Genomic DNA, 16,083 nt, shown 5'->3' on the forward strand with positions numbered 1-16,083 from the left:
CGACCGAACCGGCACATGGAGCAGGAGGAACAATCCGGGTCAGAACCATGACAACCGAACTGGGTCAGAAAAATCCTGATTCCTGAGGTCTTCATTGTTCAAAAGTTCTGAAAAGTTCTGACTGCTGGATCCATCCATCCTCTGGTCCTGCTGCTGTGTTCCTGGTTCTGCCCAGCAGGTGGAGCTCTTCCCCCCATGGAGGTCAGGGCAGCTGCTGCTGATCCGCCCTTCCGGAGTCACTGCCCTCCCTCCCTCCCTCCCTCCCTCCCTCCCTCCCTCCCTCCCTCCCTCCCTCCCTCCCTCCCTCCCTCCCTCCCTCCCTCCCTCCCTCTCTTGCTCTCTCTCTCTCCCTCTGTCTCTCGCCTCCTCCCTTCGGTCAGTCCAGCAGCTTTTCCTCCTCCAGCAGCAGCTCCTCCATCTGCTCCCTGTTCTGTGGCCGTGTGCGGACCGTACTGCTGTGGAGCCCCGGTGTCTGACAGGTGAACTCACCTGAGAAAGACGGAAGTTTTCTGCAGGATCTTCTCTGGATACTCTGTCAGTTTTTCTGTTGATCACGATGAAAAGAGCCGAGAGCAGCTCAGGTAGGAGCAGGTGTTCAAGGCGTTGTGGAACCGGGCGGTACGGAGCCAAACGACACCCGCCTGGACCGAGGCAGGGAGGATTTCCTGGCTCAGCCCGGGAATGTTCATGAGTTCAGACGGGTTCAAATTGAACCCATTCATGTTCACAGTTCACCAACAACAATGGATGTTCTGTTGGGTCGTTGGCTCCATTGGGTCTTTGATTTCATTGGGTCGGTGGTTCTGGTGGGTCAACTCTGGGTTGACCCAACATCGTTGGTCACAGTGTTTTGTTCTCTGCAGGTTCTGATTGACCCGATCTGAACCAAGACAACCCACTACGCAGAAATGTTCTGGAGGAGGGAGGCCTGGACTCTTCTGATGGTTCTGCTGGTTCTGTTGGACCCGTCCGCCGGGCGTGAGCCTCGGCGGCCTGGGTTGAGGCGGCGCCACGCCATGGACCAGGAGAGACGGCGCCCGTGGAAGAACATCACGCTGGCGGTGATCCTCCCTCAGAACGCCAGGTACCCCTGGGCCTGGCCTCGGGTTGGACCCGCCGTGGAGCGGGCCGTCAGAACCGTCAACTCTGACCCGACCCTGCTGCCCGACCACCGCCTCAGCTACGTGTTCAACAGCAGCGAGGACAGGAACGGGATCTGCTCCGAGTCGGTGGCTTCACTGGCGGCGGTGGACCTGAAGCTGGCCCGCGACCCGTGGGCGTTCATCGGCCCCGGCTGCTCCTACGCCGCCGCGCCGGTCGGCCTGTTCACCGCCCACTGGGACGTGCCCATGATCACGGCGGGAGCCACGGCCGTGGCGTTCTACAACGGCGTCTACCCCTCCATCACCAACACGGGCCCCACCCACAAGAAGCTGGGCCGGTTCGGCCTGCGGGTCTGCCTGGAGTCCGAGTGGAGGGAACACGTGGCGCTGGTGTTCAGCGACCACAAGTATGACGACCGGCCGTGCTACTTCGCCATCGAGGGTCTGTACGAGGAGCTGAAGGCGTTCAACATCAGCACCCATCACAGCGTGTTCGAGGAGAAGGAGATCGACTTCGCGCAGATCCTCGCCGACATCCAGAACAGCGGACGCGGTGAGTCCCACTTCCTGTTCCCACCACAGGTCACATGACCTGAGCCACAGCCAGTCAGGTGGTTCCATAGAAGGAGGCTGACCCGGTTCTGCTGTGATCCTGGCCCGGTTCTGCTGCTTCCAGAAAACGGTTCTGTGTTTTCCAGGTCTGATTCGAAAACCAACAGAACCTTTTCTGGTTTTCCTTCATTCATCCGGTTCTGGAAGCAGAGCCGACGGATCTCTGCTCTGGTCTCTGATTCTCCCAGGAACGAGCCGGGTCGGGTCAGTCGCAGCTGCTTTTCAGAACTCAGAGACTCAGAGGTCAAAGGTCGTCACTTAGCTCAGCTTTTCTTGTCCTACGGTTCCTGTTTCACACTGAACGCTGTGATGAGAGAGTGGCAGGCCAACAGAACCTGCTCAGGTTCTGTTTGGACCCGCTTACTGGCCCGCTGTTGTCTCATTGGTCGGTTCCTTGTGGGCCAGCAAACAGTTTCTGCGCTGCGGCAGAACCGTTTTTTTTGGGAATGTTTTGGCTACAGACCTCTGATGATCCTAAACACACCATCAGAACCGGGTCCAACGGGAAGCCTGAGCTCGATCTGGTCCAACAGAACCACAGTAGGAGTGGCATGAGACAAGATCCTGCAGTTTGGACCAGAACCAGAACAGATCCAGCTGGCCTTCAGGAGCAACACTCTAATTAGTGGCTTTTATTGTGAAGGTTTACAGGAAGTTGTTTGGAATCACCTGAACCATCACTGCTGACAACCATCAGCATCATTTTGACCTCTGACCCCACCCTCATGATGGAGCCTCATGACGTTCTGCTCTGAATCTGAGCAGAGTCGGTTCTGGTCCGGGTTCTGTTGGATCATCATCCTGACCATAGGTGAACCGCAGAACCGCCGTGACTTCCTCTGAAGGATCCCAGGGAGAAAGGGGAGGCCCGGGTCTGAGGCGTGAGCCGGTTCTGCATCCTGATCCGACCTGCCGTTGGCTCCGTTAGCCCATCCCCCCCCTGCTGCTGCGGCAGGAAATGTGATCCGGATCAATGCGTCTGCTGAGTGGAAACATTACAGCTGCAGAGAAGCAGAACCAGCAGGAAGCGGCTGGGTCGGCCCGGTTCCTAGAGAACCTGAGCCGTTCCTCTGGAAAGTTCTCCGGGTCCGCTTCAGGAACCAACCAGAACACCGCAGTCCGGGTCGTACCGGGTTACAGCTGATCAGGAACAATTTTATCTCTGTAAACCAAGAAGCAAAAGAATCATTTTCCCAGCAGAGTCCAGACGCTCCAATAATCAATAATCAATACAGATCTGAATCCTCGGTGAGGCTCATGAAGCTCCTCCCGCTGGCTGACAGAAACATTTCAGGATTAGAAACAAATTCTGCAGAACACCAGGACCATCAGGACGAGTCGATTCCCTTTCGCTCCAACTCTCCTCTTCCTTGGTTTGGGCAGGATGGAGGTTTTCAAGTTAAAGCAAAAAGCAACAAATGAAATCTGGATTGATTGTCGTCACTCTCAGCCGCTCCTGATAACGGCTCCGGTTCGGACGATCCGGAGTCTGGCAGAAACTGGAGAGCAGCGAGAACTCTGGGAACTGTGGCGAACCCGGGTCTGGACCTGCTGGATTCAACACAGAATTGTTCTCTCCTGGCTTTAGTTTGGAGTAAAATCCTGACATCTGTCCTGGTTTTATGTTTTCCATCATGTTTATCTGGAGAAACCTGGAATCTGGCAGCGACAAACGGCTGGACATTTATTAACCCAGGTCAGCGACCCGCCGCTCCACCGCCATATCAGATCAGCAGGAATTTCCTGTTAAACACGCACGGCCTAATTTTATCTCATCCCTCCGTTCCGCTCCCAAACATGGCTGACCGGGCCGAGAAGGGTTCTGATAGGTTCTGACCCTGAGGAGAAACCCGGGAGCCGGTCGGCTCTTCCTCCATTTCCTGGTTACCTGCTGCTGCTGGGGGCGTGTGTGTGTGTGTGTTTGTCCTGTGTGTGTGTGTGTGTGTAGCTGCGGCTGACAGCAGAACCTGCTCAGCTGCAGGTATCCCAGAACTTGATCGGTTCTGGAATATCAACGATCTGATCTCGGATCCCATGAGGCCTTGAACACATCTAGATCTAAACATCTATAGATGTACTTATAGACGATCCTGTTGATTCCCAGATGTATGTTCTTAATAATCAATAATCAGAGCAGCAGATGTTGATCTTGGTTGGATCGATGTTTCCTGAACCAGATGGTTCTGGTTCTGGTCCGTTAAGGCTCCATGTCAGCAGCTTCCTCCTCCTCTTCCTCCTGCAGTGATGTTCGTCTGCTGCTCCGCTGATGTCTTCAGGAAGCTGCTGGTCCACTTCTGGCGGGCCGACCTTCCTCATCATGAGTACGTCTTCCTCTTCATCGACCTGTTCGCCGACAGCCTGAGCTCCGGAGGCCGGTCGCCGTGGGAACGAGGCGACGAAGACGATGCCGCAGCCAAGGAGGCCTTCCAGGTAAGAGCCGCTCTCCACCAATCAGCAGCAGGCCGGACCTTCACCTAACCAGAGGAAGCAGGAGATTCCTGCTGGCTGCCGGTCAGAACCGGGCCGGTTGGAACCAGCTGAACCTGGAACCAAGAAAACATGGACTGTTCTGGTCTAGTTGGTGCGGTTCCATCAGCAACCACGGTTCTGATGGATCCATCCATCCGTCATCCATCCATCATCCAACCATCATACATCCATCATCCATCCTAACCGTCTCTTCCTCTCCTCAGGTTGTGAAGTTTCTGACCTATCAGGAGCCTCAGAGCTACGCCTACCAACAGTTTGTCTCCAACCTCAAGATGGACGCCAGGAACTGGTTTAACTACAGCATGGACGACTCTCTGGTACTGAGTGGATGGATGATGGATGGTTGGATGACGGATGGATGGATGATGGATGTATGGTTGGATGTATGGTTGGATGATGGATGTATGATGAATGGATGATGGTTGGATGATGGTTAGATGATGGTTGGATGATGGTTGGATGATGGATGGATGGATGGATGGATGGTTGGATGATGGATGTATGGTTGATGATGGATGGATTTGTTGGATGTATGATTGGATGATGGATGGATGATGAATGGATGATGTTTGGATGATGGATTGATGATGGTTGGGTGATGGTTGGATGATGGATGGATGACGGATGGATGGATGGTTGGATGACGGATGGATGGATGGTTGGATGATGGATGTCTGGTTAGACGATGGATGGATGTATGGTTGGATGATGATGTATGGTTGGATGATGGATTGATGATGGTTGGATGATGGATGGATGATGGATGGATGGATGATGGTTGGATGATGGATGGATTCATTGGATGTATGATTGGATGATGGTTGGATGTATGGTTAGATGATGGTTGGATGATGGATGGATGATGGATGGATTCATTGGATGTATGGCTGGATGATGGATGGATGATGGATGGATGGATGATGGATGGATTCGTTGGATGTATGATTGGATGATGGTTGGATGTATGGTTAGATGATGGTTGGATGATGGATGGATGATGGTTGGATGATGGATGGATGATGGATGGATGATGGATGGATGATGGTTGGATGATGGATGGATTCATTGGATGTATGGTTAGATGATGGATGGATGATGGAAGGATGATGGATGAATTCGTTGGATGTATGATTGGATGATGGATTGATGATGGTTGGATGATGGATGGATTCGTTGGACGCTCATGGATGAAGCATCTGATCCTTACTCTGACTCCGGTTCTGTTGGATCCGATCAGAACCGGCAGAGGCTTTCTGCTCAGCGGTCCTGGTCGCCATGGAGACAGTTCAGAGGTGTCATCAGTCAGCATGACCTCCTGTTGCTCTGATTAGACAGATATGGAGGAAGTGATGTAATTAGGCTGGCGGCTTCAACAGCTGCTCCAACTTAATGTGTCCGAGTCGATGATGTCATCGATCACACGGTGATGGACATGGCACCCACCGCCGATGATGTCATCAGCAGGTGTGGAGACGATCCATGAGGAACGCGGCATCCTGCTCCTGATCCAGGCGTCCTCCAGGCGTCCTCCAGGTGTCCTGCCATGTTTCCTTACTGCTGGCTCTAACAGCAGCTGTGGTTGCAGAGGTCGTTAATCAGCAGCAGAGGGAAGCTAATGCGGTTAGCTGCAGAGAAACGTGATCCTTCAGGGCAGCAGCAGCTAACGGCCTTCAGGAAGCTGAAAGCTGCTGAAGCAGACCGAGGTTCTGATGGTTCTGGAGGCGGAACCGCTTTCCTACTGGTGGTCATAGCAACACTTTCTGCTCCCGTCTGATTGGCTGGGTCGCTGTGGAACCGGATTTTAGGAACAATCCCTGAAGTCCAGACGGCTCCGATCTGGATCTCTATAAAACCCACAAACAGAACCGTGTTTGGGTCGGTTGGTGGTTCTGGATCCTAGATGAACCTGGCTGCAGCCACCATGACTCATCAGGAACCAGAACCCAGATGGGCCCCGCCTCCCAGTTTCCTCTTCCTGAATGAAAAGTCCAACATGGCTCCTGCAGGAATAACATTCCTGGTTTTGGGTGTCCGGAACCGGGTCAGGACTGACTTCCTGTTCCTGTTTTTCAGATGAACATCATCGCCGCAGGGTTTTATGACGGCCTCATGATTTACGCCCGCGCTCTGAATGAAACTATGGCGGCTTCAGGTGCCAGACCGCCGGGGAGAAACATCACCGCCAAGATGTGGAACCGGACCTTTACTGGTGCGTGACCAGAGATTCCCGATTGATTCCTGATCGATTCATCTTTGATTCCCTGCCTGATCTTCTTTCAGTGTCAGAGGTCAGAAAGGTCACCACTCTGTGGTGCAGGTAGAAAACTGCTGGATCTGACGTCTACCCTCTGGATGCGTCGTTCCAGCCAAAGCGGTCTGGTGTTCCTCAGGGCTCTGTCCTCGGCACGCTGGGATTCTATGGAAGTTGTTGTTTGGGAATCTTCAGGTTGTTCTCAGATCCAAACAGCTTATTTAGCTCTGGGTTTCAGAACAAACCGTCCAGGTTCTCCTGTTGGACAATCAAAGTACACCGCAGCTGTCTCTTATTGTGAAAAGATTGCTCAGATTATGCATTTCCTGTGCATGTTGTTTGCTTCCTGTTTGGGATCATCGCCGTCTTCATCACGCTGCTGGCTTGGTTCAAGCTGCAGTTGCTGAAGTTGCTGGTCCCATCTGCAGATCCTGGATCTGCAGGTGTGGCAAGCTCCGCCCCCTGGTGCTCCACCTGTCTCTGGTCATAACGTTCTGCCTGATTCATTCCGCGCAGCGGTCCGTCCACTAAAACCTTCCCGCCAGAATCGACCTGGTTCTGCTGTTGCCTGGGCGCCTGCACCTGGCACTGAGCGACCCGAACTGTTGGTTCTGATCCGAAACAGCTGATCAGAGCAACGCTGGTAAAAACACTAAAGGGTTAATAGAGCAGCCATACTGATTTCCTGGAGGCGGAGCTTCAGAATTTGAAGGAGTTAAAACAGGAAGTCAAAGTTCTTTACAAAGTTACTGAGTAGGAAAATGGAACCAAGCGACTGGAAACCATGATACTGGCCCTTTAATGGTTTCTGTCTGAGGAAACCAGCAGCATCGAGTCATTGACTCCTTCAAACCAAGCATGTATGAGGCGACCATGGAGAGGAAAAAAACAATTTAACAGGAAGAAACCTGCAGCAGAACCAGAACCGGGCTCAGCACCAGCAGCTGTCTGGAGGTTTGAGAAGGTAGAGCAGAAGAACTGATGTGGGATTATTTTCTATGTTCATTAAGCTAAAAAACAAACAGCAGGAGAGAAAACACCATCAGGTGATGGCAGCATCATGTCAGCTGATGCCCCACCTCCAGGAAGGTCAGCCAATCAGAAGGCCAGACCAGGTGGAGCATCTGAGGAGAGAAAAGTAACTGAGAAACAAAAACAGTTGAAGAAACAAAGAGCAGATAACTGGATAACCAGTTTGACCTCCTGTAGCATCATGACTACACAGTCCAACCGCAGCTTCCCAGGTTCTCCATGATGAGCTGCTCCAGAACCGGATCCTGGTCCCGGACGATCGGATCCAAATGGACTGGGAGCATCAGAGGTCAGAAAGAGCTGGAGACGATGAGCCGTCAGAACCCAACCCGTTTCTGGGTTCTGTTGGTGGGAAGTCAAGCTTCAGTCTTCCTCCTTCTTCCTCTGTGGTTCTGGTTCTGACTCAGAACCTGTGAATGGATCAGAACCGGTGAGGAGACTGGTCCCCAGGTGAGCTCCGCCCCCGGCTGACCTTGTTTTTTTCTCTTCATTCCTGGAAAGCAGCGCATCACTTCCAGGAACACCTGGACCTCATGGGGCCGTTTACCTGAGACCAGGTGACTCCAGACTCAACATGGACTTTGGTCGAGCAGCTCAGAGAAACGCCAAGCATTATGGGAAATAAACTGAAATCAATGGTTTGGTTATTTGGTTATTTATCTATGAGAAAACATGGAGGTTAATAAAGTTACAGTCAGTTTATTCAGTTAATTAATTTCAATTTTAATTAAGTAAATATGTAATCATCATTATTAACTCAGAATGCATGTTATTGTTTACGTCTGGAGGGCGAGAAGACGATTCTTTTCCTGCCGTGGTGAACCGCTAGCCAAATGACGGATTCGTTTTCTCGGTCGGCAGCAACGATACTTCATGTTTCAGGATTCAACATCCAAAAACGCTTAAACGTTTCCCAGAATATTCAGTCCGTTTAATGTTCTCAGACTTCATGTTTATTTTGCAATTATTAATAAGTGATCGCTGTGGTAGATTAGCTACTGCTGCTATTAGCTAAGCTAACAGAGCGGTGGTAGATTAGCTGATTTTAACACCTGTTTAGGTTGGTGTTTAGATCGCCTAAACAAATTTCACATCACATCTCCATGTTAAACTGAACCACTTTCCTCTCCCTTGCTATTGTTTTTAATTATTTAAGATTTTGCTGCTCTCCAGCGGCGTCATGCTGCAACGGGTCCACATGACTTAGATTTTCTTCTTATTAAGTGTTTAACTGATATTATAGTTGAATATTTTTCAAATCTTAATCCAAATTATTCCATAATTTTACTCCAAGCACCAAAAAGCTTGTTTGTTTTAAATTAGTACGCAGTTTTACTTTTGAAAGTCTTCTGTCGTTTCTGTCACTAGAAACAACAGAATTGGGAATTGTCAATTATGGACTAATTGGCAATATTCTCTTGCCAATATTTATTAGTCTAAACAGTTAGACTAATAAATGACTAACTATTTATTAGTCATTGGAATAAATCCTTCTATTTACTTGTGCAATCTTTTCTGTCCTGCAGAACGTTCTTTTTGATGGCATGACTGAACAGAACAGTTCTGGTTCGGTCCAAAAGAGGTTGTTTTAGTTTCTGCTTGGACATTTATCACCATCTTCATTCTCCACTCAATTTAAAATACTTTATCGTCTTTGAAGCCGTTCCATCCAAAGTTAATCCACTTTTCAGTTACTTGTTTTTCACAAACATACTTTCATCACATAAATTTCAGTTTATTTAAGCAACTGAAGTAAAACGTCCAATCTCTTTAACTAGCTGGGAGCTAACTGTTTAGCTCGTAGCTAGATACCCTTGGGGATAGCTAAATATTGAGATAGTGCGGAACTTAATATTTAGCTCCAACTAAATAGCTAAAATAAGTTTCACACTACATATTTAATTAGCAAGGTAAATATTTACTTTGAACCTTAATATTTAGTCGGTACATTTAGTAATGACTGAACAAAATGGAGAAAATATGACTGAAAAACGAACCTCCATTTTCACTCTTATGTCGGGCTAAATGACCAAATTACCGAAGTTTTGACTGTGTAACTTTACCAACGGCAGTACGAACCCGTCCTGATGACTCTACTGGGTCCAGTCTTGGGTTTTGTCAGCGTGGTTCGGTTCAACAGCTCTAGAACTCTGAGAAAACCTCGGGCCGGTTCTGCTGTTTGGATCACTGCAGCTTGTCCTCTGCTGCCCCCTGCAGGCTCTCAGGTGAGCTGCATCGGTCTGATCACTGAGGAACACCAAATCCACCTGATGGTTCTGGACGGTTCTGGGCCTTGTGTACTGATCCACAGTTTCTCCCTGTAGGAAAGTCAGGTGTTCTGGTTCTGGCTCGGCCCGGAATAAATTGAGTGTTAAGAAAAATTCCCGGCTGCCTGGAAGCAGAGAACAAACGGTTCCGGATGGTTCTGACCGTTTGGCCTCTGCAGTAGGAGGGAGACCAGTTCAGCATGAACAGTGATCCAGGAACCGATCCAGGATGTTTTTAGTCTCAATGTGTTTTATCTCCTGGTAAAATAAAGGCTACATTAATAAATCCTGCTGAACCACAGGACTCAACCGGTCCTCTTGTTGCCATGGCGACCTGCAGTCCTGGTTCTGATGGACCCAAAAATCAGCTGTAATTAACCTGAGACGACTCCTTTCTGAGCCAAGCTGCAGCAGAATTTACCAGAAATAATCTGGAGGTTCTTCCTTCAGAACCAGAACCAGAACCTATTATCAGCTCTGTAAAGACAGTTATTATTCTGATTATTGTGGCCGGGTCCAGTTTACCGGCCCGGAACATTTCAGCATTTTTGTGGCAGAGCAGAGCAGTAATCACCCGTTTGAATCCAGACCAGATTAATCGATGATCCAGGCATTGATAATCGATGATCCAGGCATTGATAATCGATGATCCAGGCATTGATAATCGATGATCCAGGCATTGATAATCAACTCTGGATTTAAAGGATCTCAGGGTTTTGGCTTTTTCAGTTTTCTGGAAGTTTGTTCCAGATCTGTGGTGCTTAGAAGCTGACTGCTGCTTCTCTATGTTTGGTTCTGGTTCTGGATGCAGAGCAGAACCAAGCGACCATAGTGGTCTGGTTGAGTTGGACCTGCCGGTTCCAGAACCTGACCTGCGGTTCTGTCCATTCCCAGGTGTGGCAGGTCCGGTCCAGTTGGACGTGAATGGGGACCGGGAGATGGACTACGCTCTGTGGGACTGGGACTCCAACCGCAGCGCCTACCGGGTACAGAACCAGAACCAGAACCCTTCAGCAGAACTGCACTCTTTCCAGCTCTGACCCGGTTCTGTTCCCCTGAAGGTGGTTCTGACCTACCGCAGCTCAGAGCAGAACTTGACCAAGGTACCCGGGTCGGCCCGGTTCTGGCTGGGTGGAACCAGACCTCTGGACGTTCCCTTCTGCGGCCTGAAGAACGACAACCCAAAGTGCCTCACAAGTCAGTGGACAGGGCCAAACCCGGGTCTGAACCTGGGGCAAAACCGTGTCCAAACTGGGGCCAAACGCAACCAGAACAGAACCAGAACAGAACTCACTGACCTGGATACCACCGGTCCAACGTCCGGCTCTGACAGAACCAGAGGTTCTGCAGACCTGAGTTCTGACCTGGGACCTGGTTCTGGTCCGTTTGGGAAGGTCTGGATCAGAACCTGAACTGGGAATGTGTTTCATCCCGCAGGAACCATCACCGTCCACCAGATGGCGTCCATCCTGGTCTGCTTCCTCATCACCATGACGACCACCGTCGCCATCTTCATCTACAGGTCAGAGGTCACCTTCACTGATCAGGACCAGAACCAGAACCGGAACCGGATTGTTTCATCGTTCAAAACTAGCTCCGCTTAAACTAGTTTCAAACTGGTTCTGATGGTGGGTTTAAGGACATTGTCCAGGTTCTGGTTGATGACGGGTCACAGATTTATTTGGACCTGTACGGTTCTGGACCAGTTGGACTCTGGTTCTGGTCCAGGTTTAACTGCTTTCCAGGTTTTGAATCATACATGACTCAGTTTGAGTCCAGTCGGGTCAGGATTGGTTCTTGATTTGGATCGGTTCCATGTTTGGTTCTATTTCGGTCTGGTTCAGGTTTGGTTCTCACTGAACTGATCCGACCCGGCAGAACCCCGGCTCTACCTGGGTTAGCTGATTCAAACTGGTTTCAACCAGGGTTAACTCCAGAACCCTCTGTGGTTCTGGCCCGGTTCTGGTTCTGCAGGAGGCTGAGGCTGGAGCGGGAGCTGGTGGCTCAGCTATGGCGAATCTCGTGGGAAGATTTGCACATGAGCAGCATGGAGAAGGTTCTGCGGAGCGGCAGCCGGGTCACCCTGTCGCTGGTGAGCTCCGGAACCGCCGCCGGTCAGCAGAACAGGAAGTTCCCCGTCGTTCCACTTCCTCCTAACGAGAAGCTCTTTGCTCCGCAGAGAGGCTCCAACTACGGATCCTTGATGACCGGAGACGGAAACCTGCAGGTGTTCGCCAAGACTGGCTACTGCAAGGTGAGTCTGGCCAGGTGAGAGGAAGGTGGCCTTCATCATCCTCACTGTTCCCTCAGCGCTCCTTTGGCGTTCCCTCAGTGTTCTCGTCTGTTCTCCCTTGCAGGGGAACATCGTGGCCATCAAATACTCCAACAGGAAGCGGATTGAGCTGAACAGGAAGGTTCTGTTTGAACTCAAACACGTGAGTCTGTCCAGATCATCTGAAGATGTTCCCTAATGGCAGTTCTGGTTCTGTTGGACCTCCAGAACCGAACTGACCCAGATGTGTTTCTGTTCAGATGAGAGACGTCCAGAATGAACACCTGACCCGGTTCATCGGGGCGTGCATCGACCCGCCGAACATCTGCATCGTCACCGAGTACTGTCCCCGAGGCAGCCTGCAGGTATGCGCACTTGGCCGTCCCCCTGTCCCCACATGTCCTCACTTGTCCCCACATGTCCTCAGGACATCCTGGAGAACGACAGCATCACCCTGGACTGGATGTTCAAGTATTCGCTCATCAACGACATTGTGAAGGTGAGCCTCTTCCAGTGCACCGCCCGGTCTCCAGGTGGGACAGACACTCAGTCCCCGTCTTTGTCCTCAGGGAATGGTTTTCCTTCACAACAGCGTCATCGTCTCTCACGGTAAACTCAAATCGTCTAACTGCGTGGTGGACAAGCGCTTTGTCCTCAAGATCACCGATTATGGCCTGACCAGCTTCCGATCTGACCTGGACTGCGGCAGCGACGCTCACGCCTACTACGCCCGTGAGTCCTCTGTCTTCTCCATTGCTACCAATGGCTATAGAAAGGGCATGGGGCAAACCGAGCCGACCTTTCTCTGGGTTTTGTGCAGAGAAGCTGTGGGTGGCTCCAGAGCTGCTGCGGATGGAATCTCCGCCTCCTCAGGGGACGCAGAAAGGAGACGTGTACAGCTTTGGGATCATCCTGCAGGAGGTGGCGCTGCGCCGAGGAGCCTTCTACCTTGAGGGGGCGCTGCTGAGTCCCAAAGGTAAACCACAGCGGGTCCACAGTGTCCCACTTCATTCCGGATCCAGGCATCTCCTGAGCACCCCGGTGTCCCAGCAGAGATCGTGGACCGGGTGATTTTGGGCGAGTGGCCCTGCCTGCGGCCCACCGTGGACACGGAGGACCACCGAGAGAGTCCAAGTCCCAACGAGTCCAAACCCGAGGTGGGCCAGCTGATGCAGCGCTGCTGGGCCGAGGAGTCGACTGAGAGACCAGACTTCAACCACATCCGCCTGCTGCTGCGCAAGCACGGCACGTAAGGGCAAAGGCACGGGCCGGGTCAGAGGGGTGGAGTCTCCTTGTTTGCCAGCAGTGAGCTCTGACGTCAGAGAGCCGAGCTGCTCTGGATCAGAACCTTCTGATACCTTCTCACTGGAACCCTGTTTACATCAATAACAGTAGAAATAAACTGCTGCCCTCTGCTGGTGGTTCTAAGGAAATTAAAAAATGATCACATTCTTTCAAAGTCAACTTATAAACATCTACTATCGAGAAATTTCCTGTTAAATTAAACAACAGTTTATTAAAGTGGTCGGACAGAGCAGAGTTACAGGTAAACTTTTGGTAAACACCTACATTTTTCTGTTTCCAGAGAGTCCAGGAACAACATCCTGGACAACCTGCTGTCCCGCATGGAGCAATACGCCAACAACCTGGAGGAGCTGGTGGAGGAGCGCACCCAGGCCTACCATGAGGAGAAACGCAAGGCCGAGGCCCTGCTCTACCAGATACTGCCACAGTGAGTACTATAGTACTACTACAGTCAGCACTGTACTACTACCACAGTCAGTACAGACCCGGTTGTTGTTGTCTGCAGCTCGGTGGCAGAGCAACTGAAGCGCGGAGAGACGGTTCAAGCTGAAGCCTTCGACTCAGTCACAATCTACTTCAGTGACATCGTTGGTTTCACCGCCCTGTCTGCAGAAAGCTCCCCCATGGAGGTCCACAGCACCTGGACCTTATGCTACCTGAGAGCAAAGGCTGCAAACTCTGGGGAACTGTTAGCCTAGCTTACATTAGCTAAGGAAAAATGATGGAAGAAGAGGAAACATTTAGCCTAGCCAAACATAAACATTGTTAGAAAAAGAAAACTATTAGTTTAAACACAGGAAACAGAGGGAAGTTGTTAGCTTAGCTTGAACACAGGAAGCAGAGGGAAGCTGTTAGCTTAGCTTAAACACAGGAAGCAGAGGGAAGTTGCTAGCTTAGCTTGAACACAGGAAGCAGAGGGAAGCCTTACAGCTGTAAACAGCTCCCCCTGTCTGCGGCTGAACTATGCCTCTCATGTTTCTTCCATGTTTAGTCTGAATCTAAACCCTGAGGTCTGTGTTTCTGCAGGTCGTGACTCTCCTCAATGACCTGTACACCTGCTTTGATGCCATCATTGACAACTTTGATGTTTATAAGGTGAAAACGGTTGGTGTTTGGGTCAGAACAGGCTGAAGGTAGCTGGGATCAGAATCGGTGGATCTGATAGATTCACCTTTTGATCAGGTTGAAGAGGAAGGAAGTCATTCTGTCAGATTTAATCATGTCAAATAATTTTCTGCCACAATAAAAAAAAAAACTGAAGCAGCAGACTTCCTGTCCCACTAACAGTGCTGTTGTCCTGCGGCGCCCCCAGGTGGAGACCATCGGTGACGCCTACATGGTGGTCTCCGGCCTGCCGGTGAGAAACGGGAAGCGGCACGGCAGGGAGATCGCCCGCATGGCGCTCGCCCTGCTGGCTGCCGTCCGAACCTTCAGGATCCGCCACCGGCCGGAGCGGCAGCTGGAGCTGAGGATCGGGATTCACAGCGGTGAGGATTTGGACCGGTGTTGGGGACGGTGAACCTGATCCTGGGCGGACCACTGGAGATTCCTTTAGAGACCAGAAGATGCTTCTGTTCACGGGCCAAACCGGCTCTGATCTGCCTCTGTCTGCAGGTCCGGTATGTGCCGGAGTGGTGGGTCTGAAGATGCCACGGTACTGCCTGTTCGGGGACACCGTCAACACATCTTCACGGATGGAGTCCACTGGGGAAGGTGAGCCATGTCTTCGACACACCTGAGATTGGACTGGGGTGGTACCGTCTCCTGCTGGCCCAACAGAAGGTCCTCCAGGGTGGACCGAAACCGGTAGCAGGTGTTTACAGCCATCTGTGTTTGTATCTGCAGCGCTGAAGATTCACGTGTCTGCAGCGACCCGCGACGTCCTGATGGAGTTCAACTGCTTCCAGCTGGAGCGCCGAGGGTCCGTCGACGTCAAGGGGAAGGGAACCATGACCACCTATTGGCTGCTGGGGGAGAGCGGCAGCCAATGAGGACGCAGCGGTGACGAAGGGGGCGCAGGATGGTTGTTTCCTGCCGATGGAGGATCGTTCTGGTACTGGTTCTGGTCAGATCCAGAACTTTAGGAGAAACATCACCCGAAGGAGGAAAACAGACCGAATCGGGACCTTTCTGCAGAGCCTGATCAGGAATCCACACTTCCCTGGCCCGGTTCCGTCTCATGACCCGGTTTCTCGTTCCAGCAGCAGATGATCTTCCTGCTCTCCATCAGAACGGAGACTCTGCTGGTTCTGATGACCCAGTGTTTCATGACGGTAGAGCTCTCTGCCGCCTCCCGATAGAAATGACTTGGGGACAGGTGGCCACTGGGGGCAGCAGAGAGCTGGGATGGACCGGTTCTGTTCAGGCTTTTAGAACCCATCTGTGTCTCCATGTAGAACCAGCTACAGAACCAGACCAAAACCTGCGTGGCAGTTATTCTCCAAATACTGGATGCGTTTCAGACGGGTTCTGACCCAGCAGGTCCGAAAGGTTCCTGCTGCGGTTCCACCTGTTTCAGGAAGTTTAGAATAAATTGTGAAAAAAAGAATAAAAACATGAAGAAAATATTAAAATAGATCAAATAAATTTTTGCGTTGGACTGCATCGATCCGGTCCTGTTTGGACCTCCATAGCCGAGTCATCCGGTCCATCAGAACCATCAGAACCACCACTCAGAGTCTAACCGGGTCACAGGAAGCTGGACTTTCCACGACCCAATTTTCATCTCAGTACCTTTTCTGGTGTTTCCAC

At 51.2% G+C, this 16,083-nt stretch overlaps 1 protein-coding gene across 2 annotated transcripts; it reads left to right on the forward strand.

Annotated features, from left to right (window-relative positions):
- The first annotated feature begins 319 nt into the window (after nucleotides 1–319).
- On the forward strand, nucleotides 320–15,323 carry LOC116717142 (atrial natriuretic peptide receptor 1-like). Of its 2 annotated transcripts, none has more exons than XM_032558280.1 (22): nucleotides 320–581; nucleotides 864–1,656; nucleotides 3,958–4,145; nucleotides 4,409–4,522; nucleotides 6,279–6,414; nucleotides 10,650–10,741; nucleotides 10,817–10,952; nucleotides 11,193–11,277; nucleotides 11,730–11,847; nucleotides 11,935–12,009; nucleotides 12,113–12,190; nucleotides 12,288–12,392; nucleotides 12,455–12,526; nucleotides 12,597–12,759; nucleotides 12,848–13,003; nucleotides 13,081–13,276; nucleotides 13,613–13,759; nucleotides 13,838–13,961; nucleotides 14,359–14,427; nucleotides 14,645–14,819; nucleotides 14,947–15,045; nucleotides 15,178–15,323. In XM_032558280.1, exons 2-22 carry the CDS (start codon nucleotides 909–911, stop codon nucleotides 15,321–15,323), a joined length of 3,222 nt encoding a protein of 1,073 aa, XP_032414171.1. In that variant the 5' UTR covers nucleotides 320–581; nucleotides 864–908. The 2 variants fall into 2 exon arrangements, with proteins under 2 accessions (XP_032414171.1, XP_032414172.1); XM_032558281.1 differs by having other exon boundaries at nucleotides 320–479.
- Nucleotides 15,324–16,083: the final 760 nt, after the last annotated feature.

Source organism: Xiphophorus hellerii, chromosome 3, assembly GCF_003331165.1.
Source record: "Xiphophorus hellerii strain 12219 chromosome 3, Xiphophorus_hellerii-4.1, whole genome shotgun sequence".
Classification (NCBI taxonomy): Eukaryota; Metazoa; Chordata; class Actinopteri; order Cyprinodontiformes; family Poeciliidae; genus Xiphophorus; species Xiphophorus hellerii.

Coding starts and splice junctions, on each gene's coding strand:
- LOC116717142 (XM_032558280.1), top strand. CDS start 909: ATGTTCTGGAGGAGGGAGGCCTGGACTCTTCTGATGGTTCTGCTGGTT. Junction 1,657..3,957: donor CATCCAGAACAGCGGACGCG/GTGAGTCCCACT, acceptor TTCCTCCTGCAG/TGATGTTCGTCTGCTGCTCC. Junction 12,393..12,454: donor GTCCCCGAGGCAGCCTGCAG/GTATGCGCACTT, acceptor ACATGTCCTCAG/GACATCCTGGAGAACGACAG.